The 18585-nt window shown below is 34.1% G+C and overlaps 1 protein-coding gene across 2 annotated transcripts in view; it reads right to left on the bottom strand.

Moving 5' to 3' along the window:
- Positions 1–368: 368 nt before the first annotated feature.
- Positions 369–18585, bottom strand: part of P4HA1 (prolyl 4-hydroxylase subunit alpha 1) — a 67951-nt gene continuing 49734 nt past the window's right edge. For both annotated transcript variants that reach the window (XM_039872092.1, XM_039872093.1), the window contains exons 10-15: positions 12099–12198; positions 9277–9330; positions 6863–6928; positions 4051–4119; positions 3390–3486; positions 369–1931 (exon numbers count right to left, since the gene is read on the bottom strand). In XM_039872092.1, the coding sequence (XP_039728026.1) occupies positions 1861–1931; positions 3390–3486; positions 4051–4119; positions 6863–6928; positions 9277–9330; positions 12099–12198 (457 nt within the window). In that variant the 3' untranslated portion in view covers positions 369–1860. The remainder of the gene's footprint in view (positions 1932–3389; positions 3487–4050; positions 4120–6862; positions 6929–9276; positions 9331–12098; positions 12199–18585) is intronic.

Consider the following 18585-nt stretch of genomic DNA (forward strand, 5'->3'; position numbering starts at 1 on the left):
TTTTTTTCCCATTTCATTTAGAAAGAAAAATAGTTGATAATTATAAAACTTAAGCAAATTATGTAAGATCTAACACTGAAAAGAGTTTACCAATCCCATATGGTGTTTGGAGTTGAATATAATAAGGAAATTTGTACGATTGTGGAATGCACCATTTCCTTCTGAAATAGGTATTTTTATTCTACTTGCTAAAACACATATGGCAATAATGGTTAGTTTCCATCCTTTGAACCCCCATTTTATTTCTATATTTTGAATTTATGTTGCTTCTTCCCCCCCAAAATTTTTTTGATCATCTATGATCACGAAAATTTGAGTAAACTACTGAACTTAATTCTCAACATGTACTAAAATAGTTGTGGAACAAAAGGTAGTTGGGAAAAGGAACTTAACAGTTGATTTTTTTTTTTTGATTGGTAAAAGTAATACCTTCTCTCCCAGAGAACTAATCAAATTCTTCCTTAAATACTGCACGAAGGATAAAGAGCCCTTGTATGAAGTAGGACTCACCTTTAAGAAATGTAAAACGTTGGTCTAATGGGTCCTTAACTTACTTCATTAGGCTCACAGCTTTATACTACCACACCATATTTTTGAATAAGAGAAAGTCTTAAGTACATTATTGTAATAGTAAAGTTGTAGAGTTCCCTTTGAAGGAAACATTTTGATTACACAGTTGAAAGTTCAGAGAACTTGAATTTTTCTTCCATAACAATGAGACCTCAAGTGAACAAAAATCAAGAGGATAAACCTAACTCCTGTATACTAAAGAATAGAAATAACCTGTTCTTGCGATAGCATGCATTCACATTCAAATATGAAAAATACCACACAGAAAACAGAAACATTTTTAAAAAAAGATTTAAGATCATAAATAGGTCATTGTTGTCACAATACATTTCAGAATTGAAAAAAACAAACATTTTGGCTTTTTAGGAAAAAAATTCCTTTAAAAAAATTCCCTCATCATTGAAAGGACTTGTATTTTTTAAATTTCCAGTCACCTAAGGCACGATATTTATTTAATCAGAATGCCAGTATCACCACCCCAGTGTGGCAGAAATAAGAGGCAAGGTATTAGCACTAAGAAAAACAGCAAATTTTATGGACAAAATCATTAGTCATTTAAGAAAAAGGATGAACAAACGGACTAAGCAATGATCATTTTAGTTAAGAAGGCCAAGTGTTGTTATGTAGGACTTTCTGTTAACAAATTTTTTTTTTTTAAATCAAAGTATTTTTTGCCTCAAACAGATTTACTTCACCACAAAGAAGCTCAGAGAAAAAGGGGATTGGTAAAATATAGGATACTTTCTTTAAAAAGGACTTGGGAGAAAAAAAATCAATGTAGAAAGCATATGGAGGGGCAAACATTGTATGGAACTCAGATTAAATGCCTAGTTTATTCTTAGTCTTCAGGCAGATCCAGAAAAAGAGACTACCTAGGTACATACATCTCTTCCTTAATCACATGGCCCATTCCCGCCTACTGACCACCAAGTGAGATGTAGTGAAGTACTATAATCAGATACTTACAGAGTAATCTTTATCTAACCAAAAAAAGTTTTTTAAAATATAACAAATGTAAAAATTCCTCATTTTTAACTCTGCCTCATTTTGTCCTCTGTTTCCAAATGAAATTAAGGTTTTATATGTACAATGTGGTGATTTAGTGTTACTTTTAAAAGAAAAAAATCCCCCACAAAGTTAGTGATTGTCCACAGATGAAACATGGGATGAGGTGCATAACTCAATCAATCCTGGAGTGTTAGTCAATTGTAAACTCTTGAAAGTTAAGATTGGGAAATGTGTGTATCAAACACATTAGAATATAACAGAAGAGGAAAAGAAGCCTATTTGTCATTCCAATTCTGACAAGGTGCATGGTCTTCGAAATTCTTGTCCACGTTCATGGAGCCATTTATTGGATACTGTGAGAGAACAAAATATATTAATTCCCGCCACTATCTAATTAGTATTTAATTAACTTATAAGAACCGGGTCTGTAACAAAGTCTGTACATGGGCTAAAAGTTTAAGACCAAAACTAGATAAAGGTAGATGCTACTTAGGCAGTCTTTTACAAACTTCACTAAATGCTGGAAACAGAAGGTTTTATATATGTACATATGTACATTTGAAAGTCTGTGTACATGCATTTCCTTATGTTTTTAATGTTGAATATAAGATTTGAAAAATGAAATTAAAATGTAGGTACAGACAGAACAGAATATTGTTTTTTACCTGTTTACAAAATACAACTTCTAATACAAAGACATTTTTTAAATGAACACAATCTTCACTCTGAAGGAGCAACTCTAGATCAGTCATTATTATTATGTGTTCATTAAGTTTCCTTGGTTCCAAGACACTGTTTTTTAAGGTAACCCAAAAAGAATTTTCTATTCTCCTACATCATAGAGCCCCATTAACGGCATCAACATGTACAAAGTATCTGAACTAGGATCCATGATAATTAACTACCCTTTTACCTTTCTCAACTCCTGTATCCAATCTTTTATTCATCAAACCTTGTCAATTTTCTTTACAGCTCTTGAATCATTCTTTGCTCTATAACCCATTTGCTGCTGCCTTAGTCCAGGCTTTCATCATTGTGTAAACAATGGAAAACACCTTTCCAAACAGATCTGTCCTCCACTAACCTCTCTTCATTCTAGTCCAGTGATTCTCAAATATTATAATTAGCAGGGAAGATTTTTAAAATCCTGATGATCAGATGTTACTACTATGTCCAATGATGTAGTAGCCACTAGACACTTGAAATGTGGCTAGTGACATACTGAAATGGACATATTGGAGTTAAAAATATATTAAAATAACTTCACCTATTTTTATTTTTTATTTTTTTAATGTAGCAAATCCTGTACCTGCATGACCCTGACAGTGAGTGCCTTTCTCACCTCACAACAGTCCCAGATCTGGTCCCTAACAAGCCTGGAAAACTACTCTAAGACCAAATTTAAAAATTAAGCTTTGAAGAAGCCTCCTCATATGTAAGGAGTTGCCACCTTCTATTTACATCTTTGTATTTGTATGTACCGCACTATAATTTATCCAGTAGGATGCCTCAGTCAGAGACAATTATGAACTCCTTGAAGGGACAATATCATCTCATTTGACTCTGAGTCAGTTAATGTTTCTCAGACTAGCAAGTGGAAATACTGTTAAAAATCCGTCATCAAAATTCTGATCTGATGAAACTAAATTTATATAAAGATCAGAAACTTGTGTGGTTGAACCCCATTCAATGTTAGAGTCATGGCAAGCCAATCTGTCAGGACTTTTGTTTTCAATTTCTTTTGAGATGTAGACTATGATTTTTGTTTCATATTTTGAAATTATTACAAAGAGAATATAGGAAATATTTACCCCATTTGTTTCCAACTAGTACTGGACAAGCTGCATGCCGTGTACTATAATCTCCTTCTCCACTAGCAAACAGATTATACCAGAAAACAGCAGTTCCCTGTGGAGAACAATACAAAATTATTCCCCAATAAAATAACAGGTTATCATTTTTTGTAGTAATAAAATTTTCCTCTGTTCCTGCAAAAGTACTCCAAGGGAGCACTATGTCTTCCTCTAATATAATTCCGGAAATGATTATATCATTTACAAAATTTTCATGATCACATGAAAACGTTAATACCACAAAGTTGCTTGACAAAAAAAGGTATTTGCCAAAGCAAAGCTAACAAATCTTATAATAGAAAGATGGAGGGCAAGCATCATATGGAACTCATTTTTTTCTTAAATTTTTATTTAAGTATATAGTTGGTGTACAATATAGTGATTTGACATTTTTATACTTTACAATGTAATGCCTGGTTGTTCATTACCTCTAGTAGATACTCATGGTAAATTATGCCATAAAAATATCCAAAGTTTTGCCTAGAGATAATATAGTCCTTAAGTATACTACCTTTAAAAACATAATTTATTAATTAGACCATGAAATAAAGGTATATCTCTTCCTTAGGGAAAAAAATAGAAACCCTCAAAATTAAAATAACAAACAAACCAAGTTTACCTTTTTGGGCCAAACACTAGCTCCTACTTCAGGAAAAACAGTGGCTCCTCCTGCAGACACATCACTCATCTATGAGATGAGAGAGTATTATCAAAAATACTGGTAGAATAAAGTTAAACATGCCCTTTGAGGAGGCTACGATACTGAATATTAGATGGTGAGAACATCTGGACTTCTACTTACATAGTGCATGTTATTCAGTTCTTAAAAAAACAAAATAAGATGCTGTTTAGGTTTACAAACTTAGGTAAAAAATATGTATAAAAAGCAAAGGAATGATAAAGTCAGTAAGAAAGATGAGAATATAATTTGAAATAGGCACTTCATTTATAGCCAGAGGTAAAAAGGATGATTTAAAACTGACATCAAGTTATAGGGGTATAAATACGTATTTTATTGCACAGAATATAATCTCCACTAGCAAACAGATTATACCAGAAAACAGCAGTTCCCTGTGGAGAACAGGAATTTTTCATGTTTTGTTCTTTACTAGGCTTTAGTGACTCAAACAGTATCTCAAGTATTCCTGAGATAGGTGTTCCATAAATGAATTTAAACAAAATGGAAATAAACAAAAATAATAAACTAAAACCAGTTTTGTCATTTTTCATGGTAGAAAATCAACACATATTAACTGAAAAGCAGAAGATTAAAGGATTACATATAGTCTTAAAGGTAACCTAGAATAAAGATACAAACCTTCCAAATTAACTAAAGAAGCACATGCATAAAATAAGGCAAAGGAAAAAGATATAGTGAAGATTTTTTTCAAAAGCAACTTAAATAGAATGTATAGACAGTCTAAGATTGTATCCCAAAACAAAACCCAACTATATGCTTATATTCAAGAGTCACATCTAAAATAAGTGACTTAAAAACACTGAAAACAGAAAAATAAGATTTGCCAGGCAAATGCTGTACCAAAAAAAAACCCAAGAGTTTAATCTTAGTATCCGGACAATCTAAACCAAGGTAAAAAGCATTAGGTAAGATTAAAAGAAGGTATTTCACCATGAAACATATACAATCAATAACAAAGACCTAACTCTTAAGCAATGAAAAAACTAACTTTGGAGAAATTAAAAAGTTGTGCTATGTGGCCCACCTAGAAATAGTATTTAAATAATGAGAGAAATGAACATTAATCTTAATCTAATCAAAATGCTATGTAATTGGGGGGGGAGACATAATAATCATATAATCTAATAGTCAAATAATATTAGATTTAATCTAATATTTATGGATATTAGACCAAATAATATAGTATCAACATGCACAAAAGCAAAGAAATACAAGAAAAAGATAAGGCCAAAACTAAATGTTTAATGGCTCTTAAATATCTGAAGGATACTCAATTTCTGTAAACAGAAATGTAGATTAAAACCACAATAACTGCCAATCTGATAAGGAAAACACGTAGAGATGAAAAAGTTTGACAAACACAACACACTTAATGGTGGGATATAAACTGGCATAAATCTATGAAAAGTTCATCTCTAGAAAGTATATAAGACTTCACAGCACAAATTTTGTGAAATGTGTCGACTTCTCTCCTGGTTTACCCTTTCTGATAATCTGCTCTTATTTTAAATTTCATATACATCTTAAATCCTTTTTAAATCCTAAATCCTTTTTTTATGATACCTTAAATTGTCTTTTTTTTATGGTATCTTACATCTTTTTGGAAATAAGATGGAGTGGTGAAAGGGATGGAAATAGCAAAGGAGGGAAAGAGGAATGGAGAAAATAGGGTAAAAGACAAATCAAATAGGGAAGGTTGCAGAAAGCCAAAAAGAGATGCCATTTTATATAACTCAAATGGGGGTAGAAGGTGGAAAGAGCAATGAAATAAGCAAAATTAAGTCTAGATATAAAACATTTTAAGTTAACAAAGGTTACAACATTGCAGGAGATAATATATTCCAAATGTCCTGTCCTATGTGTTCTTTTTATATGACAGTGATATTATTCTTGAGTGGTACGATCTATGTCCCTTCCCCTTGAAACTTGGCAGACCTTTGTAATTGCCTCAATTAATAAAATACAGCAGAAGCAACACCATTTAACTTCTGAGGATAGGTAATAAAAATGCCACACATTTCTGCTCCCCTATTCTTTTTTTCGGTGGGGCGGGGGGACTTGCTCTTACAATCTAGTCACCATGTGTGAGGAAGCCCAAGTCACAGGTAGGTATTCTGGCCAACAGCAGGCTCAGTGTCAGCCTTTAAGATGACCCCAGTGCTCGTCATCATCTGACTGCAAATGCATGAGATCCAGAGCAAGAACCATGAGTAAAGCCCAGCCAAACTTACACTATTTTGAAACTTTAACAATGTGAGAATGGCTACCCTTGATGGGGCTTCCAGAGTGCTGTAACAGGCTACTTCTTGATCTGGGTGCAGATTTTACCAGATGTGTTCATTTTGTCAAAATTTATTGTTATATGCTTAACAATTTGTAAAATTTGTGATATATATCAATAAAAATTCAATAGTATTAATGTGTATATATACATTTACGTAAACATAGAGATGCTTATATATACATATTACGATGACTAAACAGTCCATACTCCAAAATATAAATGATGATTAAGTAGTGAGACTATCTGTAATTTTAATTTTCTTGTTCAGGTTGTAATGCTGCAATCTGAAAAAGTTAAAATTGAAAAAAAAAATTCTTAACTCTCTTTACTAAGTTGCGAAAACTTTAAACTGGGATGTTAAATAAGAGCAAACATCTGAACACATCAAAATAAATGAGCCATGTGATCAAATCCCAACTTGAAATAAAAATTTAAGCTGTAACTTACATAAAATAGCCATGTAGCAATTCTATTTCCTGTCCCCAGCTCTTTGAAAGCATCTGGCTCGTCTTTCTGTGAATAAAACACAACTAAATCAATGGCGTAAAATCCAGTAATTCAAATTTCCAGTGGCAACTAATCAGTAATATGCTGAAGGGTATGCCAACAACAATCCAAAAAGGGTCCTTTACTCTTTCCAGCACACTATATGCATCAGGCATTCAAATACTTGTTGGTTGCTGATTCAGCTATTCAGCTGGTACAATGAATACTTTTGATAAGACCACTGGAAGAAAACACCCCAGATTTATTTGCCAAAATCAGGAGAACAAATAGCTACTACCCACGGATTAAAAAATTAATACCTATAGTTTTGCTTCTAAAGAAAACAAGACATGAGAGCCTCTTAGCTACATTTGTAAAGTCTAACCTCTGTGGGTAAAAAATTTACCTTGAGATTTTCTTTGAACTCATGATCCATTCAAATGTTTACTGCTACTATGACTTTCTTTTGGACAGTCAGTACTTTAATCTGGCTGGAGAATTCACATCTGGCTATTTAAATCTAAATTAAAATATAATATAGTCTCGGCATTTTTCAGAGAAAAATGAAAATGTTTTTTTCAAACAGAAATTTACACACATCATTACTTGTAATAGCCCCAAACCGGAAACTTAATGTCCATCAGAGGATGAATGACCAAAAAAACTGATACATTCATACTATGGAATACAGCAGCAATAAAAAGGAAAACACTATCGATATTTTCTGCAAGACTCAGATGAACCTCAAGGGAATTATGCTGAGTGAAAAGAGACATTCTAAAAAGGATACATACTATACATAATATTGTGAAGTAACAATTATAGTGAAGAACAGATTAGTGGTTACCAGCAGTTAAGAATGAGAAGAAGAAGGGTGTGTGCAGCAGCTATAGTACTGCAAGGGAGTCTTGTGGTGATGGTGTGGTTATACATTTTGATTGTAGTGGTAGTTACAAAAGCTACACATGTAATAAAACTACACACACACCTGCAAATATAACTAGTGAAATATGAATAAGCTCTGTGGCTTATGCCAATGCCAATTTCCTGGTTCTGACAGTGTACTATATTTATGCAAGATGTTAACACTTGAGTTGGCTGAATGAAGAGTGCATGCATGGGAATTCCCTATACATTTCTTTGCAACTTCGAAGGAATCTATAATTCAAAATAAAAATAAAAATAAATAGTTATACTAATGTCAGGGCTTGAACTGTAGTCTTTCACATCACCCAAGACCTTCAGACATTTTTCAATAATTGAAAACAGGAGGAAAAGAGACTAATAATATATTTCTTGCCAGCCTACATAGAAAAAAGTCTAGGATTCTCAGATTAAGCCAGTCAAGGGCTGTAACATAATATATAAACCGCACTTTCTTTTAAAAGAACATACTCTTATTTAAAAATGGAAACAGACCAAGAAATTTATTAAAATACCTGGCACATTCTTTAGAATTCATGGAATTATGATAAAGCTTAAATTAAGATTTGGTAATGCCATACTTTGTAGTTCAGTGGGTTAAAGAAGGAAAAAACGTTCAATACTTATTAATCTTAAGCAAGAGTACTTGGGCAGCGACAGCTTTTCAGCAAACTGCTTTGATATTTATTCCTGGCCTCTTTATATCTATTTTATATTTTTTATTTTCCTGTCTCTCAAAACGTGTCCTTGTAATTTCTTCAATTTCTTGGCCAATTCACGAATTCACCTCAGTGGTCTCTAATCTGTTTTAATTTATCCACTAAATTTTAAATTTCAACAATTACTTTTTTCTAAAACTTGTTTATTTGTCAAATAAGTTATTTGAGAGGTTATTTTTATCCTATCTTTTGTTTTTTAAATGTTACATAGTTATTTTTATATTCTGTATCTGATAATTCAAGTATCTAACACCCTAGAGGTGTCTAAATCTGATGGTTGCTTCAGTCTCACCAATGGTGTTTTATTACCAGTTAGTAATTTTTTTTACATGAGTTCATATTTAGCAGAACTTAATCTTTAAAATTCCCAAGGTGCTAGAATAAGGATGCCTCTCTGGGAGATATGAGTTTGTTTCTGCCAGGCACCAAGGAGCACCACTAAGTTGAACAATTTTAAATTAATTTCTACTTTTCCAGTGTAGTAAAATTTAAATCCAAGATTCATGCAAGCGCAGGCCTGTGCTTTCTAAGTCCCAGAAGAAGCTTCCCATACATACCACACTCCACCCAGAATGGTAAGAGGCAATGCATTTAAAAATATCCTAAATTCTTTTACTGTATAGCTAGTGTTTTTTTTTTTCCTGCTAAAAAGGCTTCACCATACTAAAGAAGAGAATTAACATGTCATGCCTAAGTTTCAGTGAGACTCCTACATTCTCTTTTTTTACTTACCCGTGCAAAATCAAAATGGGGTTCATACTGTCCTCCAACTCCATAATTTGCTACCTGAAGAAGAGAAACAAAGCATGAATGAAAGAACTATCGAAATTACTATTAAAAAAAAATCTATAATCCCCATTATGGCCTCATATATCATGATTAGGTACTTCTACAGAAATGAGAAGAAGAGCATTTTAAATTAATGAGAGTTCTTGAGGAACCAAAGATGAAAAACTAAGGATGGCTACTATGTGCTATTTTAGAACTTCTATTAATATGCTTTTCTTTAGCAAATGTTTGGGGGAAATGTTTTTCCCTAACATGTAATTTAAACTAAAATTTGAACTAGAATATTAGAATTAAAAATTTCTAGAACTAGAATTTTGAGATTTATATTAATTCTCACTAAACACTTTCCTTTGGAATTTAAATCGAGACATATCTTCCAAAGCTCAAAATGCTGTCTGAATTAAGCCAAAGCCTACTCCAGAGCAAGGCCCCAACTCTCCAATTCTATGAAGGCTGAAAGAGGTGAAAAAGCTACAGAAGAAAAAACTGATGCTAGCAGAGGTTGTTTCATAAGGTTTAAGGAAAGAAGCTGTCTCCATAACATAAAGGTACAAGGTAAAGCAGCAAGTCCTGATATGGAAGCTGCAGCAAGTGATCCAGAAGATCTAGCTAAAATAATTAATGAAGGTTAAGGTTGGTGGCTACACTAAACAAGATTTGCAGTGTAGACTAAACAACCTTATATTGGAAGAAGATGCCATCTAGGACTTTCATAGTTAGAAGTCAATGCCTGGATTCAGAGCTTCAAAGGATAGGGTGACTCTCTTTTTAGGGACTAATGCAGCTGGTAATTTTAAGTTGAAGTCAATGCTAATTTACCATTCCGAAAACCCTAGGGCCCTTAAGAATTATGCTAAATCTACTCTGCCTGTGCTCTATAAATGGAACAACAGCATATCTGTTCACAACATGGTTTACCGAATATTTTTGCCAGCAGTCCCCAACCTTTTTGGCACCAGGAACCAGTGCTCCTATGAGAATCTAATGCTTGATGATCTGAGGTGGGGCTGAAGCAGTGATGCTAGTGCTGGGGAGCGGCTGCGAACACAGATGAAGCTTTACTCGTTTGCCTGCCGTTCACCTCCTGCTGTGCAGCCCGGTTGCTAACAGGCCACAGACCAGTACCTGTCTGCAGCCCAAGGGTTAGAGACCCCTGTTTTAACCCCTGTTGAGTCTACTGCTCAGAAAAAAAGATTTCTTTCAAAATATGACTGCTCATTGACAATGTACCTGGTCACCCAAGAGCTCTCTGACTGGAGCTATACAATGAGGTTTTCATTCCTGCTAACACAACATCTATTCTGCAGCCTATGGATCAAGGAGTAATTCTGACTTTCAAGTCTTTTTAAGAAATACATTTCATAAGGCTATATCTGCCATAGGTAGTGATTCCTCTGATGAATCTGGGCAAAGTAAATTGAAACCCTTATGAAAAATATGTTTTCTAGATGCCATTAAGAATATTCGTGGTTCATGGGAAGAGGTCAAAATAGCAACATTAACAAGAATTTGGAAGAAGCTGATTCCATCTCTCAAATGATTTTGAGGGTTCAAGGCTTCAGTGGAAGAAGAAACTGCAGATGGGGTGGAAACAGCAAGAGAACTAGAATTGGAAATGGAGCCTAAAGATGTTACTGAATTGCTGCAATCTCATGATAAAATTTTAACATGAGGGGCTGCTTCTTATGGATGGCGAAAAAAGTGGTTTCTTGAGATGGAATCTACTTGTGGGAAGACACTGTGAAGATTGTTGAAATAACAACAAACAGTTTAGAATATTACATAAACTTAGTTGATAAAGCAGTGACAGGGTTTGAGAGGAAACTAATAATTAAAGAAGTTCTACTGGGGGCCAATGCTATCAAAAAGCATTGCACGCTACAGAGAAATCATTCATGAAAGGAAGATTCGGTCGATGCGGCAAACTTTATTACTGTCTTTAAGAAAATGCTGCCCCAGCCTTTCAGCAACCACCACCCTGCTCAGTCAGCAGCCATCAACACTGAGGCAAGACCCTCTCCTCCACCAGCAAAAAGATTACAGCTTGCTGGAGGATAAAATAGGTTAGCATTTTTTTTTTTTTTTTTTAGCAATACAGTGTTTATAAATTAAGGAATGTACATTTTTAGATATAGTGCTATTGCACACTTAATAGACTACAGAAGAGTGTAAACATAACTTAGGGCACTGGGAAACCAAAAAATTCACGTGACTCACTTTATTGTGATATTCGCTTTCTTGCTATGGTCTGGAACCAAACCCACAGTATCTTTGAGGTGTGCCTGTACTTAAAGCATATGGGGTTTCTTTTTGAAGTAATGAAAGTGTTCTGGAATTAGATAGCATTGATGGTTGCAAAACCATCTGAATATAATAAAACCTGGGTAAATTTTACGGTATGTGAATTATATCTCAATAGAAAAGAGAAAAAATAAACTATCAAAAAATAAAACAAAACAAAACTACACTGGTCAGGCCTAGGAATAAAAAAATTACAGTGTACTTAATGTTAATGTTACATAGTTTTCATTTCCCTGTAAATTTATATCAAAAGAGTTTTTAATGTTTTGATAAAGGTCACAGAGCAATCATAACTTTCCCATTGATTTATTAAGATCACTTTGCAGATTTCAGCTTAATTATTCACTTTTACAGTCCCAAACTATCATGAAAATTGAGTACTGCCTATACAGTGTCAGGAAATCTAATCTGAAGCATCTTTTGAAGAAGTGTAAAGATAACTTCAGGATAATGTGGTTACCCACCTGTAACTCCTCTGCTGTGGAAACATCTAGTCCTGTCAGATCTTGTATTCTCATGTTAATTCGAGACACCACGGGGTTTTCATAGCCAGAGAGCCAGGCACTAAAAACAAGAAGAAAATATTAGTTTTACTGATAATGTTTCAACACATGAACACCAAGAGGAGTCATATAGAAAGCCATTATATAGGACAATAAGCCTTACCTATAGGCATTTAGTTGATTTGCTTATATATGAATTTTACTAATGAATGCTGTGATTTTAAAAGGTGTTATATTCCACAGTTGGAGGTTAAAAAGGAAAAAACTAATTTATTATAGAGTTTCTATGAAAATAGATTAATGTAAGAAGACTATATAGGGCTGTCTATATTGAGAATTTTTTTAAATTCTGGAAACAAACCAAACTGAAAACAACTGATCCTCTTGGTAAGGTATAGGAATTGACTGGGGTGGGAGTCATAGGGGTTTTAGCCTGATTTATATAATGCTAAAATTTACCCTGGTTTTATATAATGCTAATACAAAAAAAATTCATGTATTACTTCAATAAATTAGTTTTTAAAAGGTACCCACACACGCCCAGTAGAATAGCTATAATCAAAAAGATGGACAATGACAAGTGTTGGCGAGGATGTAAAGAAACTAGAACCTTCACATACTGCTGGTAGAAATGTAAATGGTGCAGCCACTTTGTAAAACAGTCGGGCAGTTCCTCAAGTTGTTAAACCTAGAGTTACCATCTGACCCAGCAATTTCAGTCCTAGGTATATACCCAAAATTAATTAAAACACATATACAAAAACTTGTACATAAATGTTCATAGCAGCATTATTAATAATGGCCACAAAGTGAATATAATCCCAATGTCCCTCAATTGATGGATATATAAAATGTGATATATCCAGATTATGAATTATTGTGCCATGAAAAGACATACTGATACATGACACAATATGGATGAACCTTAAAAACATTGTTAAGTAAGATAAACCAGATACAAAAGGCCACATATTATGATTCCATTTATATGAAATATCCAGAATGGGCAAACCGAAACATAAAATAGAAACAGTGCCAGAGAAAGGGGAGAATGAGGAAAGACCCTGAATGGGTATAGATTTCTTTTTAAGGAGTGATAAAAATGTTTTGGAATTAGATAATGGTGATGGTTGCACAACTAAAAAGACTAAAAACCATTTAACTGCACACTTTCAAAAGTGAATTTTATGATAAAAGAACTATAGCTCAATATAAAAAGGTACCCCAAAATTCACCTATCTCCTTTACATATGCTTTTTCTCTCAGTCTATCAGCCTTTTCCTTTCTTCACCTCTCCTCTCATCAAGTTTTGATTTCATGATCCATCATTTCAACATGCTTGCTAAAAGTCTCAATTCAACTGTCTGGTAAAAACACAATCCATCCAGAATGAATTTTTTTCCACAATCTGTACCTGTCACTAAACCCTATTGGAGAAACCATCTGATCTACCTACATTTGCATCTATCCATTCCTTTTCGTTTATTCTAGATTCTTCATTCCAGTTCCAAGAGGAGATTTCTCTCCATTATCTAAGGCCAATCCTCTGCCTTAGATTTTATTATCTCCTGACATTTTAAGAACCAAAAGGGCTAAAATGATTAGCCCTTTTATTATGTAACCAACTTCCCTTCTGAATATATCCTCCCACAGTTTTTAACTAGACTTAAGTCTCTCTCATTAAATAAAAATTTAAAATTCTTTCCCGAACTCTCTATTTCCCTCCAGCTACCAACCTTTCTCCTCCCTGTTCAAGTCAGCTTTTTCAAACTCCTCATTACTCAATTCATTCCAACATAGCTTTAGTCTCCTATCACTCCATCAAAACTTTTATTGCTAATATCACCCATAACCCTACCATGCTACCAAGTCAAACAAGACTTTCTAATTCTCATTGTATCTGCTCTTTTAGTAATACTTCATAATGTTCATCTTTCTTGAGACTCCTCTCGCTCATTCTCCAGGTACTCCCTTCAGTCTCTCGGGCTGGTCTGTCTCCCTTATAGCCTCTCTCCCAGTGCCCCAGCAACAATTCTAGAACACGTTTTCTCTAGCCCTAAGGCTAGTGCACATGCTCTTCTCTTTGTCCAGAATATTCTTTTACATTTTGCAAAGTTAAGGTTTTAGATTATCACTTTAGTCATTTCTTTTTCAGAGAAGTCTTCCTTGACTCTTCTCCACGTCAGATTATGTCAAAGCTTCCTAATTTTTTTCTTCTTGAAGGAAGGAGGAGGAGGAAGTTTTTACTAAGCATAATGTGAAACTGACATGACAGCTATTAGACTGAACCAGGATAAATAATATTGTTATGAAATGTACATCTCTCAAATCCATTTCAGAGGAAAATATATTAGGATCTTCATGAACTGATTTCAAAAAAATCATCTTTAAAATAGTAACAATATATTTTCTCAGACTGTGCTAAGAAGTTGTCAGAAAGGCAATTATAAAATCTGTAAAGATAATAATTGACAGATTAGGACTGTTTTGTGAAACATTAAGAATCATATCTCTTTTTTAGCTGTTACATCACTACACCTTTTTCAATAGAGTAGGACAATCGTTTGCTGTGGGTGCTGCCATGATCTGCAAATTTCTTCTTAAGTAACAGACACTCGATGGTTCAAGACTGAAGTAAATTTTTCTTCTAACTCTGTCCTCTTTTGGATCACAAGCAAATATGTGTCTTTTGTGTATAGGTGGGCAAATATTATAAAATGCAGCTGTTGTAATCTTCTTCACAATTAAAGAAGGGCAATTAATTATTAGGAATATGCCTTAGAAACATTAGTTTTTAAAAACAGCAAGGGTTCAGAATAACTTCTCAAAACTAGCTTGCCATTTTAGTGCATGACCTGATAACATTACACATTTGATCTGTATTTGAGTCATTTCTTCTATTGACTACACTTTGCCCTCAATGAGAATTAGTGCTGTGGTTTCAAATAATTGTTACATATTACAAATTTTAAAATAAGTTTTCATTTCACTGAACTGAGATTTTTTTCACTCATGTACCTGTGGAAGGTAATTTGAGAACACAATATCTTCATACATATATGTGTATATATGTGTTTTTAAAGTAAATTACTTTTAAGGTAAAATAAATTAAAACTAGACTACAGGGCCAACTATGAGGAACAATATTCTCCCTTAGAAATCCTTTTCTAGGCTGAGGAAGGCAAGTACTATCTGCTGAAGGATTTCATGAGGCTATAGTGTTTTTATCATCGGTTAGTTCCACACCGCCATGTCTTACCACCACAACCACATGCATGTCTGCTTCCTCAGCCACACTAACCTCTAGAGTAATGTCTGTGAGAAATAGGATGTTGTTGACTGAGCACCCAATGCCTTTGTAATCTTTCAGTAACTCTCACTCTCTACTTGGTGCCCAATCTTGGTATCAAAGTTACTATCAAGCTCAAGAACATCTTCTTCTGGAGAATATCCAAGTAATAATTTCTGTGCCTCTACACTCCCTGAAGAATAGATATACACCTTTGTCCCAGCCTCTGTATTTCCTAATTGCTGGAACTACATGTTTAAAAAATGTTGCTTTCATGTACCCAACTGTGAATGCTGCCCGCCACGTGTAGCCTTGACATTATTTCAGTCCCATGGTCTTTCAGTCTAGAGACATCTGCCAAAACACATTGTCTACCACAGCCCAGATCGTCTATTACAGGCCATCCAACCCATTGCCAGATGCTACAGGGATCAGAACACCCCAACCCAGTGGGAATCCTCTTCAGCCTAGTTCCTCAAAATATTGAGGTCTTGCTGGCACTTCTTTCCAAGAGGGAAGAAGTAACTTTGTTTGCATATTCTCTTAACATTTTCTTTGATATAATGAAATAAAATGTTCTTCACAAAAGCAACCAAGCTTGTGGTACCTTTGATACCTAACAGGATCACAGTGACTTTGGTGGGCACCTGCTGGGTGCTGCTATAGGAATCACCTTAGTGGTTGAGAGGGTAGTGGGTGATGGCAGCTGTACCCCCAGAACCATCCTGGGTTTCCCACAGCCCTCCAGTAAGCTGCTGGCAACTGCTTGCAGCTGGAAGCACATCCGGAAGAGGGTACCTCCATGCATCTGAAAGTAGGGCAAGCAGCTGCTCTAAGGTTTTTTATAATACTATATATCCTTCCTTTGTAGCATTTATCACAATAACTTGTTATTTAAGGTAAGATATCTTCCTTCAATTACTAATTCCAAATACATGTAGATTCTGCCTGGTTTTGCTCTTTACTTGCAGAATCTATTACAGTGCCTGGCATATAGATACTCAATAAATATTTGCTGAGTAAATAAATCCTGAAGGCTTCTTAGAACTAATCTAAGATTTATTCTATTTTACCATAATTATTTATCTGGTGATCTCTTGCAAATTTATAGAGAGTGGCTGAGTAAAATTTCTCAGTGTAGCAGAATTAAGGATCCAAGAATTGTGTTATAAAGGATGTAGCTGATAATTATACTAAGAACTTATTTCTCTCGATCTGAGTTCCTGATAGAACTAAACTAGTATGTCAACATACCTATCTTTTCTGCCTATCACAATTTGATAGATTTTTGAACTCTAATAAGCAACCAACTACTGACTTGATTTTTATAGATAACTGCAACAAAAGATTGGCAAGTGTTCTAATAAAGTTTCAAACTAAATACATCTTGATAAGATGACTTCCTATTTCATCCTGGAACCTAACACCCATAGAGAACCTGTCTTCTACTTCTGATATCTTCATCTTCCTTCCCTGCCACCACCAAAATTTAAGCATCTATTCTTACCTTTTCCTCTTGTATTCTTACCTTTTTCTCTTATACTTTGGTAGAAGCACTGTTCTTCAGCCTTACAGAGGCTGGATAGTCTATGTATTTGTTTGAATCTATCCTTTCTAATTCCCTAGGCTTTATTCCAGCAGTTACTGCTTCTCTTTTTATATTTAATCTTTTCTTTGACAATGTTTGTTTATTCCACCTGAAGTCTTCTGCTACCAAGAACGCCTTCCCTAGCAATTACAATTGCAGTCTTTTACTTTACACTTTTAAAATCATAAAAACAAGAAATGCTTATTATAGTCAACAAATGGTCCTGGGACACTGGATAACCACATGCAAAAGAAAGAAATTGGACCCATATCTCACGCCATATGAAAAAAATTAACTCGAAAAGATTAAAAACCTAAATTTAACAGCTAATATTATGGAACCCTTAGAAAACAACATAAGCATGTACCTTTTTGACCTTAAACAGTGGTTTAGCTATGACATCAAAAGTATAAGCAACAACAACAACAAAATAAACTGGACATCATCAAAATAAAAAGACATGCTTCAAAGGACACCATCAGGACAGTGAAAAGACAACTCATAGAATAAAAGTTCTATAAATGAAAAGTCTGAGGACTTGTTTCTACAATATATTAAGAACTATTATAACTCAAAAGAAAAATAATTTAAAAATTGGCGCAGGATCTGAACACCCAGTTTTCAAAAGAAAATATACAAATGGCCAATAAGCACATGAAAAGAGGCTCAACATCATTAGCCACCCAGGAAATGCAAATCAAAACCACAATGAACTACCATGTGGCACCCACTAGGATGGCTGTAATTAAAAAGATACAATAACAAGGTTCGGCGAGGATAAACAAATTAGAACAGCCCATACATTACTAGTGAGTATGTAAAATGGAAAAATTTGGAAAAATTTGGCAGTGTCTCAAAATGGTTAAACATATAGCATATTACCTAGCAATTCTACTCCTGTATACATGCAAGAGAAATTTAAATTTATGTTCATACAAAAACTTGTACATGAATGTTCAGAGCAGCATTATTTTTAATGATCATTTTAATGATTATTTTTTAAAAGCAATCAAATGTCTATCAACAGATGAATTAGATAAAATGTAATATATGCATACAATGGAATATTGTTCAGCCATGAAAAGGAATGAAATATTGATACTTCAACAGGAATGAACTTGAAAACATTATGCTAAGTGAAAGAAGCCAGATACAAAAAGCCATATATATGATTCTATTTATATGAAATATCCAAAATAGGCAAATGCATACAGGCAGAAAGGAGATTAGTGGTTGCCTAGGGCTGAGTGGGAGAGGGGAGTTGAGGATTGGGTGGTTATCGTTCAGAAGTGCAGAATTTCTTTGGGGTAATGAAAATGTTCTTTGAGATAAAAATGAATTGTTGTGATGGATGCACAACTCACTGAATATACCTAAAGCCACTTAATTGCACTCTTTAAATGAGTGAATTGGATGGTATGTGTTTAAAAAAATACTTATAAAAATTTCAAACAGTACAAAAGTATATGAAGTCCTTTACCTAGTCCCACTCCTCCCAGGTAAACACTATTAACAAATAGTTAAATATCCTCTCAACACCTTTTCCCTAGGTATTAACAAACAAAGATTTT

The sequence above is a fragment of the Pteropus medius genome, unplaced genomic scaffold, assembly GCF_902729225.1.
Source record: "Pteropus medius unplaced genomic scaffold, Ma_sr-lr_union100, whole genome shotgun sequence".
NCBI lineage: Eukaryota > Metazoa > Chordata > Mammalia > Chiroptera > Pteropodidae > Pteropus > Pteropus medius.